Raw genomic sequence first — 24178 nt, 5'->3', positions numbered from 1 at the left:
AACTAAGCTTAATACGCTTAAAGAAACTGGCTACAAGTAGTAATTTCTCACCCTAAATGTTGTTTTAAGCAGGTTGCAGAGATTCTTGAAGACAAACTTCTTTTGCTTGCAGTTCAGAATTCCAGATATGCCCTTCACAGGCCAGACACCTTCTAGCCTGGGTCCAGCTCTTCCCCAGTTCAGCCTTAAGGGCTTTTAGCAGTCATCTCAGACAGGGATTCAGTGAAGAACTGACCCTGATTAACTCACTTTCTAGCCTTAAATAGGATTTACATATGGTGGGAATCCTTTGTTTCCCAGCTTGATTCCCCCACCCCCTGCCAGTGGAAAAATACCAGCAGTCCAAGAGGGTGTCCAGTACTAGGTTACACAATCACATGACCCTGCAGTATCAAAGCAGCATCCCAGAAAGCTTCTCAGAAAGGTGGGACATTAGCATCTTCTAAGTCCTATTGTCCTTCCTAATTGCCCATCCAAGCTGATTGCCTACTGCCTGGTGGGCATTCCTGAGGTATATACCCTTTAGTAATTGATACATAGTCAATATTCTTAACTTCAGATACATAAATGATACATGCAAACAAATTGGATAATCGTATTCAATAAATCATAACCTTGCCAATGATACCTCACGTGACCCATCTTGCATAAAACGTATCTTAGTTATGCCATATTCACATCATAACTATCTCTATGAAGAATATGGGGCATAGTGCCACAGCAGAGACTAGCTTCTGCATTAGCATTATTATACTCATTTCACAGAGAGGGAAACAGGATCAGAGAACATGCTATGGTCACACAGCAAATCAGCAACAGAGCTAGAAAGAAAACTGTGATCCAGAAGCCCTGTTGCCTCCTCTAATTGCTAGACAACATTGTGCCTATCTACTGTACAAAAGACCTGATTCGAAGTCCACAGGAGTCATTGGCTTTGCATCAGGTCCAATATTGTCATGTTGTAATTGGACCACATTTGTCCCTGGTGTAATTTCATCATATTAAAATACTGATCAGTAATTTTAGTAATTTGGCTTATTGATTTTATAATGTCCATAGATAGGAAAAATGTATACAAATCCCAGATACATACTCCCAAAATGGGTAAATGCACAAGCCAAATATTACTTGCACATTTACTTGCTTTGTGAGTTCAAATGGCTATATCCACCAAATGTAATGGCACGTCTTTATGGTCTACTGAAAATGTGGCCCCCCAGCTTCAAGATCAGAGTATGTTATTTGGGATATGTGGATCATAAATTTTCAGATGTACTGCCTATTGCTATTTTAAACTGAACATTTACATTATTTGCAACAGCAAGTAATCACAGTAATACAATAGAAAAATAGGCACAAAAGGAATGGCCATTGTAATATTTGAATATTGTATCTCCTTTGGATCAGGAACTATCTTTGTGTTTGGAAAGTGTCTGGCACACAGTAGTTGCTATTGCAATCTAAACAATTAATAATAATTAAAATGAATACCACATCCTCCTTTTGATATACATGCACCTTTCACTACATTTAACACTGATTCACAGAAGATTGATATCCCTTTAGGTTTTAATTTCTTCTATTAAAAAAAAAGTACAAGTCTGAAACTGCTTTAAACTTGATTCTTTTACAGGAGACATTAAATCTGAAAGCAATTGCTTTTGTTATGGGAGGAAAGAAAGGAATGGAAAAGAAGATTAGAGAGGCAGGGGAAATTGTAAACACTTTGCTAAAAATGCCAATAGTATGTTAGCAAAAAAAAAACCGAGTACTTGTGGCACCTTAGACTAACAAATTTATTTGGGCATAAGCTTTCATGGGCTAAAACCCACTTCATTGGATGCATGCAGTGGAAAATACAGTAGGAAGATGTATATACACACAGAGAACATGGAAAAAATGGGTGTTGCCATACCAACTGTAACAAGACCAATTAATTAAGGTGGGCTATTATCAGCAGGAAATGGGTCTCTAATAAAAATCCATTAGCCTATACAATCCACACAACTAATTGTACCCTTCAATTCCTTCTCCTATTTTCTGCTCCCACTTATACCCACATGCCTGAATTAAACTTCTGACCTTCCAGAGATGTTGCAAGTGTTTGTATTAGAAATAAGAAGATTAAGAACACATTACAGAGCAAAACACTTCTAAGATGCATCAATTTTCTATTAATATTTTTATCTACCTTTTATAAATAGTGTATAGAATATGATAATATTTTGCACTTGTAGGCCCTATTCAGCAAAGCACTTAAACATGTGCAACATTTTAAGCATGTGTGTAGTCTCATTTAAGTCAATGGGAATACTCATGATTCAAGTTTAGCATGTGCTTTGCTGAGTCAGAACCAAAGGGACTGATCCAAGGCCTATCAAAATAGTTGAAATACTTGCATTGACTTCAGTGGGCTTTGGATCAGGCCCAGTCGTTACATCCAAGAAACAAAGGGTTACATCCACAGGGGAATTAAATGCTTAACTACCACTTTAGGTGACTAAATTCAAAATTTAGATCCTCAAGATGCTCATCTTTTGCCTAGCCCTGTAGCGGTCTAAGCTGCTGCTGGCGAACTCCCCTAATTTTCATGCAAAGCTGCCTAAGTTCTGATGCTGCCAAGCTGCTCGTGCCTAACCCCTTGCAGGCTTCTCAAGCTAGGCATTCCCCTGCTTACCTTGCCTGCAGGGCCCGATCTGGTAGGCATTTATAGAGACCACTAAGAGCATACTTACCAGATCGAACCTATGCAAAACACGACTGAGAAGATGCTGCTGCTGCTACTGCTACATCCAATGCCCACTGGTTTGAGCACCCACCCAGGATGCAGAAGCCCTGAGTTGAAGTGCCAACTTGGCCTGATTTGGAGCAGGAAGTTGAACCCAGGTCTCCCTCCTCCCAGGTGAGTGCCCTAACCACTGAGCTTTAGGGTATTGTGCATTGGGTCTGTCAAGGTTCCTTCCCCACTCTGAACTCTAGGGTACAGATGTGGAGACCTGCATGAAAGACCTCTTAAGCTTATTCTTACCAATTTAGGTTAAAAGCTGCCATCACCAAAATGTTACACAAAGAACAGGTGAAGGGCCCACTTGGAAATGTCTTCCCCCCCAAAAAATATCCCCCCCCAAGCCCTACACCCCCTTTCCTGGGGAAGGCTTGATAAAAATCCTCACCAATTTGCATAGGTGAACATGGACCCAAACCCTTGGATCTTAAGAACAATGGGAAAAAAAGCCAATCAGATTCTTAAAAGAAGAATTTTAATTAAAGAAAAAGTAAAATAATTACCTCTGTAAAATCAGGATGGTAAATACCTTACAAGGTAATCGGATTCAAAACATAGAGAATCCCTCTAAGCAAAACCTTAAGTTGCAAAAAGACCCAAACAGGAATATACATTCCATTCAGCACAACTTATTTTATCAGCCATTTAAATAAAACAGGTTTCAGAATAGCAGCCGTGTTAGTCTGTATTCGCAAAAAGAAAAGGAGTACTTGTGGCACCTTAGAGACTAACAAACTTATTTGAGCATAAGCTTTCGTGAGCTACAGCTCACTTCATTGGAGCTGTAGCTCACAAAAGCTTATGCTCAAATAAGTTTAGTTTCTAAGGTGCCACAAGTACTACTTTTTCTTTAAACAAAACAGAATCTAACGCATATCTAACTAGATTGCTTACTAACTCTTTACAGGAGTTCTGACCTGCATTCCTGCTCTGGTCCCGGCAAAAGCATCACACAGACAAAGAGGACCCTTTGTTTTCTCTCCCCCGCCCCCCAGCTTTGAAAGTATCTTGTCTTCTCATTGGTCATTTTGGTCAGGTGCCAGTGAGGTTATCTTAGCTTCTTAACCCTTTACAGGTGAAAGGGTTTTTCCTCTGGCCAGGAGGGATTTAAAGGTGTTTACCCTTCCCTTTATATTTATGACAGGGTCTCTTTCTCAATCTCTTCAGCTGAAGCTGTTCTTCATTGTATGAAATACAATATTCACTGGAACCTGGTTCTCCCAGAAGAGTCCACTAAACACTAGGTTATAGGAACAGTCTCACTCTCTCTGACTCAATGTTTATTAACATATTTTTCAGATGAGTAAACTCCATGCAGATGGATGGCTCTGGCATCTGTGGATCTTGGGAGATCTGTTGATTACAGATCCTGAATCCCTTGTTTGTACATGAGGTGGGGGAACCCTACACCTCTGCCCCAGGGGCAATGCTGAATTTCTAATCTCCCACATGAGTAGTCTTTGGGACAGGGCTTGTGCCTTCCTACGTGTGCAGATAGCTTTTATGGGTGCTATTGGACACACACATAAATAACAGTAATGGTAACTCCTACTTAGGAAATGATTTCACTCTATAGGTCACTCATCAGCCATAATAACATAAGAATAGCCATACTGGGTCAGACCAAAGGTCCATCCAGCCGAGTATCCTGTCTACCGACAGTGGCCAATGCCAGGTGCCCCAAAGGAAGTGAACCTAACAGGTAGTGATCTGTCTCCTGCCATCCATCTCCACCCTCTGACAAACGGAGGCTAGGGACACCATTCCTTGCCCATCCTGGTTAATAGCTATTAATGGACTTAACCTCTATGAATTTATCCAGTTCTCTTTTAAACCTTGTTTATAGTCCTAGCCTTCACAACCTCCTCAGACAAGGAGTTCCACAGGTTGACTGTGCGCTGAGTGAAAAAGAACTTCCTTTTATTTGTTTTAAACCTGCTGCCCATTAATTTCATTTGGTGGCCCCTCGTTCTTATATTATGGGAACAAGTAAATAACTTTTCCTTACTCACTTTCTTCACACCACTCATGATTTTGTATACCTCTATCATATCCCCCCTTAGTCTCCTCTTTTCCAAGCTGAAAAGTCCTAGCCTCTTTAATCTCTCCTCATATGGGACCCGTTCCTAATCCTCTTAATTGCTCTTTTCTGAACTCTTTTCAATGCCAGTATATCTTTTCTGAGATGAGGGAGACCACATCTGTATGCAGTATTCAAGATGTGGGTGTACCATGGATTTATATAAGGGCAATAAGAAAAGGAGTACTTGTGGCACCTTAGAGACTAACAAATTTATTAGAGCATAAGCTTTCGTGAGCTACAGCTCACTTCATCGGATGCATTTGGTGGAAAAAACAGAGGAGAGATTTATATACACACACACAGAGAACATGAAACAATGGGTTTATCATACACACTGTAAGGAGAGTGATCACTTAAGATAAGCCATCACCAACAGCAGGGGGGGGAAGGAGGAAAAACCTTTCATGGTGACAAGCAGGTAGGCTAATTCCAGCAGTTAACAAGAATATCAGAGGAACAATGGGGGGTGGGGTGGGAGGGAGAAATACCATGGGGAAATAGTTTTACTTTGTGTAATGACTCATCCATTCCCAGTCTCTATTCAAGCCTAAGTTAATTGTATCCAGTTTGCAAATTAATTCCAATTCAGCAGTCTCTCGTTGGAGTCTGTTTTTGAAGCTTTTTTGTTGAAGTATAGCCACTCTTAGGTCTGTGATCGAGTGACCAGAGAGATTGAAGTGTTCTCCAACTGGTTTTTGAATGTTATAATTCTTGACGTCTGATTTGTGTCCATTCATTCTTTTACGTAGAGACTGTCCAGTTTGGCCAATGTACATGGCAGAGGGGCATTGCTGGCACATGATGGCATATATCACATTGGTAGATGCGCAGGTGAACGAGCCTCTGATAGTGTGGCTGATGTGATTAGGCCCTATGATGGTATCCCCTGAATAGATATGTGGACAGAGTTGGCAACGGGCTTTGTTGCAAGGATAGGTTCCTGGGTTAGTGGTTCTGTTGTGTGGTGTGTGGTTGCTGGTGAGTATTTGCTTCAGATTGGGGGGCTGTCTGTAAGCAAGGACTGGTCTGTCTCCCAAGATCTGAGAGAGCGATGGCTCGTCCTTCAGGATAGGTTGTAGATCCTTGATGATGCGTAGGAGGGGTTTTAGTTGGGGGCTGAAGGTGATGGCTAGTGGCGTTCTGTTGTTTTCTTTGTTGGGCCTGTCCTGTAGTAGGTGACTTCTGGGTACTCTTCTGGCTCTGTCAATCTGTTTCTTCACTTCAGCAGGTGGGTACTGTAGTTGTAGGAATGCATGATAGAGATCTTGTAGGTGTTTGTCTCTGTCTGAGGTGTTGGAGCAAATGCGGTTATATCGTAGCACTTGGTTGTAGACAATGGATCGAGTGGTATGATCTGGATGAAAGCTAGAGGCATGTAGGTAGGAATAGCGGTCAGTAGGTTTCCGATATAGGGTGGTGTTTATGTGACCATCGCTTATTAGCACCGTAGTGTCCAGGAAGTGGATCTCTTGTGTGGACTGGTCCAGGCTGAGGTTGATGGTGGGATGGAAATTGTTGAAATCATGGTGGAATTCCTCAAGAGCTTCTTTTCCATGGGTCCAGATGATGAAGATGTCATCAATGTAGCGCAAGTAGAGTAGGGGCATTAGGGAACGAGAGCTGAGGAAGCGTTGTTCTAAGTCAGCCATAAAAATGTTGGCATACTGTGGGGCCATGCGGGTACCCATCGCAGTGCCGCTGATTTGAAGGTATACATTGTCACCAAACAATCTGAAGCAAATACTCACAAGCAACCACAAACCACACAACAGAACCACTAACCCAGGAACCTATCCTTGCAACAAAGCCCGTTGCCAACTCTGTCCACATATCTATTCAGGGGATACCATCATAGGGCCTAATCACATCAGCCACACTATCAGAGGCTCGTTCACCTGCGCATCTACCAATGTGATATATGCCATCATGTGCCAGCAATGCCCCTCTGCCATGTACATTGGCCAAACTGGACAGTCTCTACGTAAAAGAATGAATGGACACAAATCAGACGTCAAGAATTATAACATTCAAAAACCAGTTGGAGAACACTTCAATCTCTCTGGTCACTCGATCACAGACCTAAGAGTGGCTATACTTCAACAAAAAAGCTTCAAAAACAGACTCCAACGAGAGACTGCTGAATTGGAATTAATTTGCAAACTGGATACAATTAACTTAGGCTTGAATAGAGACTGGGAATGGATGAGTCATTACACAAAGTAAAACTATTTCCCCATGTTTCAGAGTAGCAGCCGTGTTAGTCTGTATTCGCAAAAAGAAAAGGAGTACTTGTGGCACCTTAGAGACTAACAAATTTATTAGAGCATAAGCTTTCGTGAGCTACAGCTCACTTCATCGGATGCATTTGGTGGAAAAAAAAAAAAAAAAAAAAAAAAAAAGTTTTTTTTTTTTTTTTTTTCCACCAAATGCATCCGATGAAGTGAGCTGTAGCTCACGAAAGCTTATGCTCTAATAAATTTGTTAGTCTCTAAGGTGCCACAAGTACTCCTTTTCTATTTCCCCATGGTATTTCTCCCTCCCACCCCACCCCCCACTGTTCCTCTGATATTCTTGTTAACTGCTGGAATTAGCCTACCTGCTTGTCACCATGAAAGGTTTTCCTCCTTCCCCCTCCTGCTGTTGGTGATGGCTTATCTTAAGTGATCACTCTCCTTACAGTGTGTATGATAAACCCATTGTTTCATGTTCTCTGTGTGTGTGTATATAAATCTCTCCTCTGTTTTTTTCCACCAAATGCATCCGATGAAGTGAGCTGTAGCTCACGAAAGCTTATGCTCTAATAAATTTGTTAGTCTCTAAGGTGCCACAAGTACTCCTTTTCTTTTTGCGAATACAGACTAACACGGCTGCTACTCTGAAACCTGTGATTATGCAAGGCACTGAATTTAGCCGTATAGAGTGGAAATCTGTCAACTTCATGAAAAAACTCGCACAGATACAGACAGACATCATCTTCCTCTCCAAATGCAAACAGATGGACATCATACCGAAAGGACTGAAGGTAAAAAATCCATTACAATCTACATACCACACAGACTATGCTGACAGCTTGTGCCACACACTCTCAAGGAAACTGCGGAACCACCTGATCAACATCCTCTACAGCAAACAGGGAAAGATTAAGAATGAGCTCTCAAAACTGGATACTCTCATAAAGAACCAACCTTCCACACAAACTTCCTCGTGGCTGGACTTTACAAAAACTAGACAAGCCATTTACAAAACACACTTTGATTCTCTACAAAAGAAAAAGGACACTAAGCTATCTAAACTACTATATGCCACAAGGGGCCACAACAATGGTTCCCGTAACCCACCCAGCAATATTGTTAATCTATCCAACTATACTCTTAGCCCAGCGGAAGAATCTGTCCTATCTCGGGGCCTCTCCTTTTGCCCCTCCACCCCCACGAACATGATACAGTTCTGTGGTGACCTAGAATCCTATTTTCGACGTCTCAGACTCAAGGAATATTTCCAACACACCTCTGACCAACATATTAACCCACAGAGACCTTCCTGCCAACACTACAAAAAGAAGGATTCTAGGTGGACTCCTCCTGAAGGTCGAAACAGCAGCCTGGATTTCTACATAGACTGCTTCCGCCGACGTGCACGAGCTGAAATTGTGGAAAAGCAGCATCGCTTACCCCATAACCTCAGCCATGCAGAACACAGTGCCATCCACAGCCTCAGAAACAACTCTGACATCATAATCAAAAAGGCTGACAAAGGAGGTGCTGTCGTCATCATGAATAGGTCAGAGTATGAACAAGAGGCTACTAGGCAGCTCTCCAACACCACTTTCTACAAGCCATTACCCTCTGATCCCACTGAGAGTTACCAAAAGAAACTACAGCATTTGCTCAAGAAACTCCCTGAAAAAGCACAAGAACAAATCCGCACAGACACACCCCTGGAGCCAGGACCTGGGGTATTCTATCTGCTACCCAAGATCCATAAACCTGGAAATCCTGGACGCCCCATCATCTCAGGCATTGGCACCCTGACAGCAGGATTGTCTGGCTATGTAGACTCCCTCCTCAGGCCCTTCGTTACCAGCACTCCCAGCTATCTTCGAGACACCACCGATTTCCTGAGGAAACTACAGTCCATTGGTGATCTTCCTAAAAACACCATCCTAGCCACTATGGATGTAGAAGCCCTCTACACCAACATTCCACACAAAGATGGACTACAAGCCGTCAGGAACAGTATCCCCGATACTGTCACGGCTAACCTGGTGGCAGAACTTTGTGACTTTGTCCTGACCCATAACTATTTCACATTTGGTGACAATGTATACCTTCAAATCAGCGGCACTGCGATGGGTACCCGCATGGCCCCACAGTATGCCAACATTTTTATGGCTGACTTAGAACAACGCTTCCTCAGCTCTCGTTCCCTAATGCCCCTACTCTACTTGCGCTACATTGATGACATCTTCATCATCTGGACCCATGGAAAAGAAGCTCTTGAGGAATTCCACCATGATTTCAACAATTTCCATCCCACCATCAACCTCAGCCTGGACCAGTCCACACAAGAGATCCACTTCCTGGACACTACGGTGCTAATAAGCGATGGTCACATAAACACCACCCTATATCGGAAACCTACTGACCGCTATTCCTACCTACATGCCTCTAGCTTTCATCCAGATCATACCACTCGATCCATTGTCTACAGCCAAGCGCTACGATATAACCGCATTTGCTCCAACCCCTCAGACAGAGACAAACACCTACAAGATCTCTATCATGCATTCCTACAACTACAGTACCCACCTGCTGAAGTGAAGAAACAGATTGACAGAGCCAGAAGAGTACCCAGAAGTCACCTACTACAGGACAGGCCCAACAAAGAAAACAACAGAACGCCACTAGCCATCACCTTCAGCCCCCAACTAAAACCCCTCCAACGCATCATCAAGGATCTACAACCTATCCTGAAGGACGAGCCATCGCTCTCTCAGATCTTGGGAGACAGACCAGTCCTTGCTTACAGACAGCCCCCCAATCTGAAGCAAATACTCACCAGCAACCACACACCACACAACAGAACCACTAACCCAGGAACCTATCCTTGCAACAAAGCCCGTTGCCAACTCTGTCCACATATCTATTCAGGGGATACCATCATAGGGCCTAATCACATCAGCCACACTATCAGAGGCTCGTTCACCTGCGCATCTACCAATGTGATATATGCCATCATGTGCCAGCAATGCCCCTCTGCCATGTACATTGGCCAAACTGGACAGTCTCTACGTAAAAGAATGAATGGACACAAATCAGACGTCAAGAATTATAACATTCAAAAACCAGTTGGAGAACACTTCAATCTCTCTGGTCACTCGATCACAGACCTAAGAGTGGCTATACTTCAACAAAAAAGCTTCAAAAACAGACTCCAACGAGAGACTGCTGAATTGGAATTAATTTGCAAACTGGATACAATTAACTTAGGCTTGAATAGAGACTGGGAATGGATGAGTCATTACACAAAGTAAAACTATTTCCCCATGGTATTTCTCCCTCCCACCCCGCCCCCCACTGTTCCTCTGATATTCTTGTTAACTGCTGGAATTAGCCTACCTGCTTGTCACCATGAAAGGTTTTTCCTCCTTCCCCCCCCTGCTGTTGGTGATGGCTTATCTTAAGTGATCACTCTCCTTACAGTGTGTATGATAAACCCATTGTTTCATGTTCTCTGTGTGTGTGTATATAAATCTCTCCTCTGTTTTTTCCACCAAATGCATCCGATGAAGTGAGCTGTAGCTCACGAAAGCTTATGCTCTAATAAATTTGTTAGTCTCTAAGGTGCCACAAGTACTCCTTTTCTTTTTGCGAATACAGACTAACACGGCTGCTACTCTGAAACCTATAAGGGCAATACGATATTCTCCATCTTATTCTCTCTCCCTTTTTAATGATTCCTAACATCCCATTTGCTTTTTTGACTGCTGCTGCACACTGCGTGGACATCTTCAGAGAGCTATCCACAATGAATTCAAGATCTTTCTCCTGATTAGTTGTAGTTAAATTAGCCCCCATCATATTGTATGTATAGTTGGGGTTATTTTTTCCAATGTGTATTACTTTACATTTATCCACATTAAATTTCATTTGCCATTTTGTGAGATCTTTTTGAAGTTCTTCACAGTCTGCTTTGGTCTCTACTATCTCGAGCAGTTTAGTATCATCTGCAACCTTTGCCACCTCACTGTTTACCCCTTTCTGCAGATCATTTATGAATAAGTTGAATAGGATTGATCCTAGGACTGACCCTTGGGGAACACTACTAGTTACCCCTCTCCATTCTGAAAATTTACCGTTTATTCCTACCCTTTGTTCTGTCTTTTAACCAGTTCTCAGTCCATGAAAGGATCTTCCCTCTTATCCTATGACAACTTAATTTACGTATGAGCCTTTGGTGAGGGACCTTGTCAAAGGCTTTCTGGAAATCTAAGTACACTGTGTCCACTGGATCCCCCTTGTCCACATGTTTGTTGACCCCCTCAAAGAACTCTAATAGATTAGTAAAACATGATCTCCCTTTACAGAAACCATGTTGACTTTTGTGCAACAATTTATGTTCTTCTATGTCTCTGACAATTTTATTCTTTACTATTGTTTCAACTAATTTGCCCCGTACTGATGTTAGACTTACCAGTCTGTAATTGCCAGGCTCGCCTCTAGAGCCCTTCTTGAATATTGGTGTTACATTACATAACATAGCCATAACATGAGTCAAATTGTGTTTATTAATCCTGAGAATATCTATTTATTCTAACAGGAGATTAACTGCCTGGAAGTACTATTTATTCCAGACTTTTCTTTTGAAACCAGCTATCAGGCACATAATGAATAGAGTACTTCTGCTAAGGCTTTTTTTTAGTACAAGTCCAAAGAATGACTGCTTGCAGAAGGGTCAGAAACAAATTGCTGACTGTTGTTCATTATCTTTAATGATGCTGTCTTAAAGAGCTAGAACTATGGCAATGTGGTCAGCGAAGTGACCAGCATCTTTTCCCTTAACATAGCTGCTCCCTGTAGGTCCCTGATGTTTGATATTTTACGACTTTTTATTGATGAAAAGGAAAGTTTGTGCTGGATTCTATCATGTCTAGCTTACTGTCAGCAAAACTGTCAGCTAATTTCTGATTGCAAAATCTTCAAGTGTTACAAGGGATGATGTATTTTTTTCAGAGTAGCAGCCGTGTTATCTGTATTCGCAAAAAGAAAAGGAGTACTTGTGGCACCTTAGAGATTAATAAATTTATTAGAGCATAAGCTTTCGTGAGCTACAGCTCACTTCATCGGATGTATTTGGTGGATGTACGTGTCAGAAAACAGTGTGATGTTCAGCTCACGGGGCGGGTTTGCATGGCTGAAAGTTGGGGAAAATCCTCTTTTGATTAGGGTATTTTGAGTAAATGTGGCATGGCTTTCATTGAGTGAAAATAAACATGAACTCAACAATGCCTTTCTTACAGTCACGTCTCTATCTGGAACTCCAGTTTTAAATCCACACACTTGGTCCTTGTCTGTACTAGGATTTCCATGGCTGTTTCCGTACCAACCTCTAGTGCAGACGCCGTCTGCCGCACACCATGCATTAGAAAAGCTTACTCTGGTTTGAAATTGTGTCAACATTAAAGCTGTATACTGGTGTAGGTGCAGCCGAGGCTAAGATCTCCACGCAGGTAAGGCTTATATTATTTATTTATTTAGGGTAAGGTTTAGGTTATTTTAGACACTGATTATATGGAAACAATATACAAAATATATTATTCAGTGGGGATGAAATTCACCCCTGGGCTAAGGCTCCACATTTAAATCCTGTTTTCTATTCCATTCACAATAGAATCGGAGCTGTCACTGGCTCCTCTTGGAAAATCTCACGCCTTGTTTTGTGTATTTGTACTGTAAAGTTTTTTACATAAGTAGAAGACACGCTATCTGGTAGCTCTTCAGTGAGGAGAGGCAACTCTTATATAAATTTCCATGATCTAATAAAAGAAAAGGAGGACTCGTGGCACCTTAGAGACTAACAAATTTATTAGAACATAAGCTACAGCTCACTTCATCGGATGCATTCCGATGAAGCTCACGAAAGCTTACGCTCTAATAAATTTGTTAGTCTCTAAGGTGCCACGAGTCCTCCTTTTCTTTTTGCGAATACAGACTAACACGGCTGCTACTCTGAAACCTGTCATGATCTAATAGTAACCCATGAAGGCTTCACTTACTGGGGTGCACTTTTTTTTTTAAAAAAAAAATCAATATGCTACTGAAAGGAAAAAAGGAGATGGGAAAGGGGGGGAGGGTGAAGGAGAGAAGAACAGTGAGCCCGTCTCAGCAGAAAGTGGAAAACAGGGCATGGGGCTGTCTGGCTTCTGGGCCCAGCCTTGAGCTCCGTGGAGGCCTGGGGCGGCACTGGCGCACGGGGCCACCCTATGGAGGAGCCGGTAAGTGGCTCTCTTTTGCCTTGAGCGCATTGCCCGGTGTTTTACAGACTTTAAGCGCGGGGCCGCGCAGCCGGAATACAAACTTTGCCAACTCCCAGACGATGGTTTGAAGCTCGCTGTTGACCGACAACGAGGCAAAGAGTGAACGCAGAAACCCACACCGGCTCGCCCCAGGGGAGACAGCAGGGCTCGCTCCTTCCTCCCCCCAGGAGCCAGCCGCCTGGCCGCCCCCTCCCGCGAAGGCCGCAAACACCGGCGAGCCCAGCTGCTCTCGGGGGGCGTTCAAGGGGAAGGGGGGGGGGTGGGCGGGCGCCTTTGGGCGCTGATTGGGCCGAGGCCTCAGATGAAGCCCCCGCCGGCGCCGCTTCCACTCCTCAGCTTGGCTGTAAACTTGCAGCCTTGAGCTGCTTTTTCTCCGCGCTCCCGGCCCGTTAACGGGGAACGGGGTCCAGGTTGCCCCCAGCCTGGGCTACGGTCAAACCGACGCTTGGCCGTCTCACTCCTCCGGTCTCCCGCTCGCTTGGTTTCCTTCTTTCCCGCCAACTCGCCCCCGACTATTTCTCGGGCCTCCTCCAAGGGGCGTTTCCACCCGTGGCTGAGCGGCGAAGGCAGCCGCCCTAGCCTGCAGGAGCGCTGGCCAAGCGGAGCCGCGCAGGCCAACAGCCCTAGTGCGCGCCCGCCCCGGCCCCGGGCAGCTCCGCGCTCCGCCCGGCGGCCGGACTCTCCCCGGGGGGAGGCGCCCCGCCGGCCCCCGCCATGCGCTCCCTGATCATCACCCCGGAGCAGTTCGCCCGGCTGCTGCGAGAGAACAACGTGACTCGGGAGCAGTTCATCGCGCTCTACGGGCTGCAGCCGCTGGTCTACCTCCCGGAGCTGCCCGGCCGCACCAAGCTGGCCTTCGGGCTGGTCTGCGGGCTCATCTTCGCCCTGGCGCTCTTTGGCAACGGCCTGGTGCTCTCCGTGGTGACCCGCAGGAAAGCCATGAGGACCGTCACCAACATCTTCATCTGCTCCCTGGCGCTCAGCGACCTGCTCATCGCCTTCTTCTGCGTCCCCTTCACCATGCTCCAGAACGTTTCCTCTCACGGGCTGGGGGGTGAGTGAGCCCCCCCCCCCCGCCACCGCCTCTCGCCGGCCGGGGCTGTCGGGATGGAGCCAGCCTCTCCTGCGCCGGGAGCCCTGCCTCGGCCCCTCTCCCACGTCCCGTTCTCGTAGGGGGGCGGGGGGGGGGCGGGAGTTCGCGTCTCTCTCCCCCCCCCCCACTCCCTGCGGTCACCAGACGCGCCCGCCTGCAACAGAGCTCTGCTGGAGGACCAGAGCGGGGGATGCGGGTGGCAAACGCCCTGTAGATCGCTTTGGTCCCCCAGGACTAAGGAATGGGCTGGGTGTCACCCGGGAAGATGCTACTATTTCGCACTTCTCATCCTCCAAGCAACCTGCAAATGCTTTTTGCGTAGGGGCTCAGTCAAAAGGTGACATGCGGTGTATTTGTAGAGGTGCGTTCGTCCCAGGGTATTAGAGAGACAAGGTGGGTGATTAACAAATTTATTAGAGCATAAGCTTTCGTGAGCTACAGCTCACTTCATCGGATGCATCACGAAAGCTTATGCTCTAATAAATTTGTTAGTCTCTAAGGTGCCACAAGTCCTCCTTTTCTTTTTGCGAATACAGACTAACACGGCTGCTACTCTGAAAGGTGGGTGATGTAATAACTTGTATTGGACCAGGGGGAGAGACGAGCTTTCCAGCGTACACAGAGCTCTTCTTCAGGTCTTTTTCTAAAGATAGGATTTTTCTCTCTCTCACCAAAAGGAAGTTGGTCTAATAAAAGATACTACCTCATCCAGCTGTAGCTCGGGAAAGCTTGTGCTCAAATAAATTTGTTAGTCTCTAAGGTGCCACAAGTCCTCCTTTTCTTTTTACCTCATCCACCTTGTCTCTCGAAAGGAGGCAAGCATTTATTTAGCTGCCCCTCTACCTAGCTGCTGACAAAACACTTGGTTTTTAGGGTTTATATTTTCTTGAGAAATTGTTTTCCTCTTAGGACACATGGATTGTTTTGACTAGACAAGGCAGGGTGTAGCGATCTTCTTGTGGCAGCCGTTTTCTTTTCCTGAAAATCTTTTGTACTAGGGGGGATCTGGCAACGTTACTTCATAATGCTCCATTGGTAGGTATCACTACTAGAGTGAAAGCTCTCATACTTTCATAGCTCAGAACTGATGCTTCAAACCTTTGAAAGTCTCTGTTCACAACAGATAACTTTTCTGGTTCACTCTAGAGCTGTTGCTTTTGCCTACTCACTTGTAGTCTGTTCTTGCATTTTAGGATTAGGGCTCTGATTCTACAAATCTGACCCACTTAATCTAAATTTACAGTGTACCCCCCTATTCTTCAGAGTTTCAAGAATGGCTAGATCACATCAGGGTTGGACTAAATTAACAGATTGTATTCAACTTGAAACAGCTGTGTCCTGAGAGTCTGGTGAAAGTTGCAGTCTGGTAAAGTTGCAGAATTTTGGATGTAGTATGGTGGTGACATAACACATGTATCTTGTAGTTTTTTGTTCCAAGGATACATTCTTGCTGACAAATGCAAAAGAAGGTCTGAGCCAAAACTTGTGGAAGTCAGTTCCATTGATGTGAATGCACTTCAAGTCAGGTCCATTTTGCCTTTGTTAGCAAAAATGGGTCCTTTGGTTGATTGCATTACAGGGGGTCCCATTCATTTGGGCTGGACAAAGTCACTGACCAAACAGAATGAGGAGAATAAAAGCCCCTCTTCAAAGTCAACTCATTTATACTTTAGGACAAAGTGTCTTTAGTTTTTAAAGGTGTTTCACAGACTAAATTTCTTGAATAAATGGCTTTCCTTTTGTTTTACAGTGCATAGATAATATGATGAATGGGTGAAATAGATAAATGGTCATGAACTGCAGGGCTTTGGAAGTTTTCATGTTATGATCTGAATGTGAAAGTTAAGAGCAGTGTACAAAGGTACCGTCTTTAGGATTTACTTGCCTCTTGTGGGTGATGGACCACTGGCCAGACTCCCATTGAATTCAGTGGAATTTTAGAGTGTATATTGTTGTCACAACATAGAGCTGCAGAGACGTGAAGTTAAAGAAAAGGACAGGCAGATGCAGTAGTGCTGCTAAACAACAATTCTGAAGAGAATGACTCAACTCTGTCTCTGTTCTTTTGATCTTTGAACTCAGTATGACAATTGCAAGTGAAGAAATAAAAGGGATGATTCTGCCATGCATAGCAGCCAGGAATACTGATTATAATGGAAATGCATGTTGGATTTCAGAGCCTGTGCTCCAACCTGAGTGGGAATGTCTACACTGCTTTTTTTAGCCCTATGGCACAAGCTCTTTAAGCCTGAGTCAATTGATCCAGGCTCTGAGACTCATTGTTGTGGCGTGTGTTTGTTTTGCAGTGTAGATATACCTTTAGACTTATTGTTGCAACAGCTAACTTTTAGGCCTCCTAATGCCTAGGGGAACCCACAGACCTGAGTTAGGCCCCTAGGCTCCTTATACAATGCATGTGAAGAAGTCCCTTAGAATGGGATTTACAAAAGCCAGCACAATGAATAGGGAGTTACCCAAGATGGCCAATAGGAATTGCTGAGGAGAGGGGTGGGACTTATGCCCAGCCCCTCAAAGCGTACTTAGATTAGATAGGGTGACCAGATAGCAAGTGTGGAAAAATTGGGACAGATTTTTCTTGGGGAAGGAGTATAGTGTGTCTTATATAGGAGAGCTCCTAATATTGGGATGGTCCCAATAATATCAGGACATCTGGTCACTCTCACTTAAGTGCCTAATGGGAGGTCACTCCTGCTGCTTGGGATTCATGGCTGTGAACCCTTTCTTGGAAGTAGAGGCCTAAGTTAGGTCAGTCCTTTCTCATGAAAAATGGTATTGGTGTTCCTTAAATGGCAGCAGAGGCTATGTGTGTGTGTGTGTGTGGGGGGGGGCATTTAGGGTCACATACACCCCCAGATTTCTGCTAGGCTTCACACTAATGTCAGAACCATCTGGTGAGGGCTGCTGCCCTCGTTCCCTTTGCCTTGCCCAGGAGCTGCCTTGGCCCATGTCTTTGCAGAGCTCGTCCTTTCTTTCTTCCCACCACCCTCTGCAGCTGGAAAGAGACATCACTTTCTCCTTGCGCAGCACCAAAATGCAGCTAACACCTCCAGGCTGCTGCTGGCCACTGGCATAACCCTGCTGCCTCCTGTCCCCTGGCTGCAGCATAGGCAGGAAGGGATTAAGGATGGATTGTGCCCTGGGAACCTGAAGGGGTGGTTGGGCTCTCTCAGAGAGGAAGTGACACTGAATCCCAGCCCAGGAAGAGTGTGGTGAGGGGTCCATCCAGTGCAGCCTGGCTCCTTCCCTTCCCTGCCAGTGGCACCAATGCCATCCTTGGCTGGAGGTGCTTCCTGTCGTGGCCTGTCCTTCCACACAGCCAGTAGCAGCTGCCAGATAGGGTGGCCTCCTGCATGTGCCCCTGACTGAGGGGGCTGAGGATTACAGACTGGGCACAGCATGCTCCAGACAGCCCAAGCTACTTGCTGGAGGTGGGGGAAGGATGGAGGGGCACTGCCCAATGAGCAAAGAACATTCAGAGATACCCCAGGCTGGCAGAAATCTGGGAGTCTCAGTGCAGCGTGGATGGTCTATGAGGCTAGCTGACCAGGCTTGTCTCCCTAGTGCAGCAATCAGATTGCCCTGCTCCAGCAGCATGTCTCCAGGAGTCTCAAAGTGCTTTACAAGCTGCAGTGCACCACTGGGAGTGGGGTGGGGTTTGCCCATTATAGAGGGGGGAGGCCTTGCATTTAACTTCATGCAGCTATGCGGACAGTGTGTGTTCAGGGGCTGCACCTGCAACTCTGAGAACTTGGCCCAGATGCCTTGTTCAAGCTCAGAGTCCATCATGGAACCAGGAATAGAGCTGGGGTGGGTGGAGGGAGGGCTCAGATCCTGTGGCCAAAGGCTGGCGGGACCGGGAGCTTGTGGACAAAGGTGGGACAGGCCAGGAGCTGGCTCTGAGCTAGGAGGTTCTGGGAAGCTGCTCTGCATTGCACTGAAGAAAACTCAGTAAGTGACTGTGAGGCCAGGCTGCAGCCCATGGGGCAGTATGGCATACTTTACCCAGGCATTGCCTCTGCTGCCAGGTTCCCACCAGAACCTTTAAATTGTGCCCCACACTGTCAACAGTTGTGCTTCGCCTCTGAGTGAAGTTAGGTGGCCTAAATCCCTTTGTGAATCTTGTCCAAGGTCAAGAAGAGGGGACATGAGCAGGTAAATTTGGGTACTTCTATTTACTCGCTCTCACAGTACAAGAATAAGGAGATTGTTTGTTTAAAACTGATAAGAGGAAATACTTTTTTCTCATTGCACAATTATTCTGTGGAGCTCATTGCCAAATGACATCACTGAAGTCAAGGCCTTAGCAAGATTCAAAAAAAAGGATTAGACGCTTAATTTTTTTGGTGTGGTTTTACAATGTTTTTTCTCTCCCCTGTTGTGAGTGAGTTTTCACATAGATTCATAGATACTAAGGTTAGAAGGGACCATTATGATTATCTAGTCTGACAAAAGGTGGTGACTCGGGCCCCTACCCAACAATTGGATCCGCATGGGTGGATACCTGCATCCATGTGGAGCCCTATTGACTTTGACAGTGATCTGCCTGGTTAGGTAGAATCAGTTATAGCATGGATCAGCGTTCATGTCACGCTCCCTGTCAGTACCCAGAAGCTAATGATCCAACCACTGGACCAAATTCGGTGATTAATCCTGGCCATGTGCCATCTGACCCCCATAGGGTAACAGAACACTGGGGCAAATAGGCCAAAATCTCAACAAGATGAATGCCAAAGAGTTTGAACACTAGCTGACACCTATGCAGACTCAAAAGAGCCTTTGAAATGATCTGAGTTACATGAGAAGAGAATGGAAAAATGAGATGATGGGGGTCTGCCGATAAGAGGGGTTCCAGATATAAAGGACATTGTAAGAGTCAGCAGAAACTGTGATAAGCTTATTCACAGATGCTGGATACTAGCAAATATCTTTGTCCATTGGCTAATACAAAACACAAATTCCTAGCTAAAGTACTAACACACGCAGTACACACTTTCACATCCAAGTAACCAGAAGGTAAACTTGACTATTGGCCACCAGAAAACAAGCTGTGTGTAGGGGGTCGGAGGTCATTGACGTAAGGGTGGGTGTCTGAGGCCTTCTCCACACTAGGAATGTATACCCACCAGCAATAGTGAAGGAGTGTTTACCACCATATTATCTAATCCTGTTGGAAAAACGAAAGAAGTTCCAAGTGCGGGGGCATACAGTGATGCTGCAATACTATGAACAGGGGTCTAAACATGCAGACTCTATTCCTTGGCCTAACTGAACTGTTACCATAAGATTTTGATGTGCTGTGTTAGGCAATGTAATCTTAGTTAAAGGGATGTCTTCTACAAATTAGCCTTGGTTAGCTTTAATTTTTCTTATAATTTTGTATTTATTTCTTTTAAAAAGCGGTGAGGGTGGGTGGCAGCAGTATCTGAGGCTTTGTACATCCTTGATATAAGCACAAGAACAGACTTCACCCTTTCTTCCCTCCCCGATATAAAACAGGTTACCTTGCTTTATCTGAGCTACTGTAGGTTTTATTTAGACCATTGTTGTAGACTGTTCTCAAACAGAGAGAGAACTAACTTTTGGTTTAATTTCTAACCTGTTTCGTTTAGTCCAAAAGGCTCCCTCCCCAAAACATGCTGTTGCATACGTTATGGTAAGGACCAAAGTGAGTGATGGGAATAGAGCACTGAACTGAAGATCAGTTTAACAGGAATTTAAATCACCAAGTGTCTGTTTTCTCTACAATGCCTGGCATGTTTTTTACATTCTACTATGTGCCTAAGAAGCTGTGGAAGAATTCTCACTTTAGCCCATTTTCAGAGTGCAATTTAATCCTGGCAGAGATTGGAAGGATTCTGCCATTGTCACCTTACATTGCAGTTTCTTCAGCTTATTTGACATAGCATAGGATTTCAGTTTCACATGCACTAGGTGTGATCTGCAGGAAGCTGAATATTTGCCACCTTTTGTCATTGTGATGTGAAGTGGTCACAGAAAGCTCTTAACTCCATGGAGTCAGTGACTGGGAATACCTCCATCTTTACCACAGGTAGGTAAGTCACAGTCACTTCTGAGCCTCTCGATGAACTCCTCCTGCTTCAGGAGTCTTGTAAAGCTGTGCAGGTCTGATGATGCAGCAGTGAGTTTGATTTATACTTTGGAATTGCAAATTCAATTACTTTGAGAAAACCTTTGCTCTTTAAACTAAAAGTACTTTATCAAAGGTAAATTTATCAAATTACCTTTACTCGCAAAACATTGTGGGTGATAGATTACAGTTGTGGCGTTGGTGTAAATGAGGGGTGTCCAACCTGTGGCCCCTGAGCCATATGCGGCTCTTCAGAAGTTAATATGCGGTTCCTTGTATATGCACTGATTCCAGGGCTGGAGCTACAGGTGCCAACTTTCCAATGTGCCGGGGGGTGCTCACTGCTCAACCTCTGGCTCTGCCACAGGCCCTGCTGCCACTCCACCCCCTCCCCGAGCCTGCCATGCCCTTGCTCCTCCCTCTTCCCCCCCCACCCAACCCCAAGCCTCCTGCACACCACAAAACAGCTGATCGGGACGTGTGGGGAGGGAGGGGGAGGCACTGATCAGCAGGGCTGCCAATGGGCAGGAGGCACTGGGAGTGGGGTGGGCGGGAGCTAATGGGGGGCTGCTGATGTATTGCTGTGGCTCTTTGGCAATGTACATTGGCGTCGGCACCTATGGAGCCAGAAATTACCGACAGGGGTGCTCTGGGGCTGGAGCACCCACGGGGAAAATTAGCAGGTGCTCCGCACCCACTAGCAGCCAAGCTGCCCCCTCCTTGCCTCCTTCTCCCCCACATCATGAGCGCACTGCGTCCCTGCTCCTCCCCCTCCCTCCCAGCACTTCCCCTCCCCCCCCGCTGCCTAACAGCTGTTTGGCGGTGCTTAGGACTTTCCAGGAGGGATGGGGAGGAGCAGGGATGGGGCACGCTCAGGGGAGGAGGTGGAGAAGAGGCGGGTCGGGGTGAGGACTTGTGGGAAGGGGGTAGAATGGGGGAGGGAAGGGGGTGGGGACTTTGGGGAAGGGGTGGAATGGGGGTGGGGCGAGGGCAGTGCCGGGGCGGGAAGAGGTGGGGCAGGAGCAGGGCCAGAGGTGTGGGGGAGTCGATTACCCACCGGGTAGAGGGGAAGTCAGCACCTATGTCTGGCTCCTTCTCAGGCTCAGGTTGGCCACCCTGGTGTAAATGATCCCTGGATTCAATTTAAATTAACGTCTGGTGCCTCCACCTGGCAATTTCCAGGAAATAAACAAGATCTGTCTTTTCCAGAGGTGACTACAGAACAACTAACATGCCACAGACTATTGGGCTGAGTTTCACAAACTCTCTGGCAGGAGCACACAGGGTGGCATGTTTATTGGGGGAAGAAAAGGAAGTCAGAGAAGAGGTTAAGTGATACGTTTTATTTTGCTTTGTCATTTACTGTACGTATCTCAGCATAAACTACAGTAACTCAGTACATTACCTCCTGCCACATATCTAGTCAAAGTTCTCTGCACACTCAGCAAACTAGAAGGAAAGGGGTGATTTACATTGTTCTTGATTGTGATGCTGTTTTATATCTGAATAAAAACAAAGATGAGTTCAGGTTCAACTCTATTATGAATGGGGATCCTCCTGTTTCGCCCCAGTAGGGGCAAAGTCCACAAGACTTACTCCTGTCTCAAATTGCTTAAGAACCCTCAGCAGTATCTTTGTGCTACTGCCTGGGGGAGCTGGTGGATGGAAAATTGCTTCAGATACTGTGGCTTGGTGGCACTGGCAAGTGGCCAGGGTGAAAGAGGCCTGGTTGTGCTGGAGTTGGTTGCCTGCAGGGCTTCTCTCAGCATTTCCCCTCTCCTCAGGACAGATGCCAGGGACTCAGGGAGTGACTCTGCTCCTCTGCCATGGACCTTCTCTTAGGGCTTGTTTACATGAGAAGTTGGTATTCCTGATTACCACCTTGTGTGGATGCTCTTATTCCAGAATAAGATGTCCACACAGGACATTAATCAGGAGTAACTACTCAACTTTAAATTTGGATTAAGATTGGATGTGAATTTACTTTATAGACAAGCCTTTAGAGAGAAGCAAGTTATCTGAGAGAGACTCCCTAGGAGTTTCCACTGTCTTGATAGCTTCAAAATGCTGGAATGACGCCAGGGTTATACATAGTAGCCAGGTCTGTGTTTAGGGTGGCTATAGGATGCTTTCTGCTCTTTAGTTTAACAGTTTGTATTAGACAACATGCCGTCCCACTTGCAGAGAGCTTTTGAAAATCTCACCTTTAGAATTTTATGATTACTTCATGCCTTTTATTTAAAAGAAAAACTCTTTTGCCTTTTTCCCTAATTACCTTGCATCATACAAATGAGTGCTTTCTTTTAAGCTTTGTAAATTACTCTTTTTTTTTTTTTTTTCTTGTGAGCATTTGGAAATGAAACATTCACAATTCTTTCACACTGCTTGGATATAAACAATGACATACATTTGGTACAAATGAGAACAAAAAATTTAGTACAATTGTTTAATATTTTCCAAAGTGTTGTGCATTTAAAATTAAATTTTGGTGGGGCCTTATGGGATATGCTTATGAAATTCACTTCCTGAATTTAAAGGCACAAAAGTCCTAAAGGATTTCTAAACAAGACACATTTTATGACTGTTTTAATATAAACTTTCAAAAGTTTTATGTTTATATTCATTTGAAAGAGCTCTGCGTGTTTTCTTAATCTTTTGTACAACTGAACAATTTCAGAGAATGGACTGAATAATAAAACAGGTTGTTAAGAAGAAACTTCAGACATTTCAGAACAGTCTGTGCCAGGACTTTGATAACTAAGTTTGATCAGAATTTCCAACTTTTGCACATATGCAAACTGTAGACTAATACCAGTTAAATTTATTTAAAAAAAAAAAAAAGTCAGGATTCGCTCATTTTATAATTAACTTTGCTCTCACAAACTCTCTGAATTATTTGTGTCTAGATATGCACAGTTATTATTTCTGTTCCAGCTTACCTGTAGAAGAGTGACCTCTGCACATAACAGGTGTCATTCCTAGATAGTGTAAGCCCTGGTCTACAATGGGAGTTGAGGTCGAATTTAGCAGCGCTAAATCAATTTAACCCTGCACCCATCCACACGACAAAGCCCTTTTTTTCGACTTAAAGGGCTCTTAAAATCGATTTCCTTCCTCCACCCCCGACAAGGGGATTAGCGCGGAAATTGGCCTTGCTGGGTCAAATTTGGGGTTCCATGGACACAATTAGACGGTATTGGCCTCCGTGAGTTTTCCCAGAGTGCTCCATTGTGACTGCTCTGGACAGCACTCTCAACTCAGATGCACTGGCCAGGTAGACAGGAAAAGGCCCACAAACTTTTGAATTTCAATTTCCTGTTTGGCCAGTGTGGCAAGCTGCTGGTGACCATACAGAGCTCATCAGCAGAGGTGACCATGATGGAATCCCAGAATCGCAAAAAAGCTCCAGCATGGACCGAACGGGAGGTACGGGATCTAATCGCTGTATGGGGAGAGGAATCTGTGCTATCACAACTACGTTCCAGTTTTTGAAATGCCAAAACATATGTGAAAATCTCCCAGGGCATGAAGGACAGAGGCCATAACAGGGACCCGAAGCAGTGCCGCGTGAA

General features: G+C 45.0%; 1 protein-coding gene across 1 annotated transcript in view; it reads left to right on the top strand.

Annotated features, from left to right (window-relative positions):
* The first annotated feature begins 13737 nt into the window (after positions 1–13737).
* Positions 13738–24178, top strand: part of QRFPR (pyroglutamylated RFamide peptide receptor) — a 52226-nt gene continuing 41785 nt past the window's right edge. The window contains exon 1 of the mRNA XM_038399616.2: positions 13738–14458. Within this exon, the coding sequence (XP_038255544.1) occupies positions 14119–14458 (340 nt within the window). The 5' untranslated portion in view covers positions 13738–14118. The remainder of the gene's footprint in view (positions 14459–24178) is intronic.

Source organism: Dermochelys coriacea, chromosome 4 (genome assembly GCF_009764565.3).
Source record: "Dermochelys coriacea isolate rDerCor1 chromosome 4, rDerCor1.pri.v4, whole genome shotgun sequence".
Taxonomy (NCBI): Eukaryota; Metazoa; Chordata; order Testudines; family Dermochelyidae; genus Dermochelys; species Dermochelys coriacea.
Note: the sequence above shows the minus strand (reverse complement) of the source record. Positions and strands in the feature narration are given on the sequence as shown.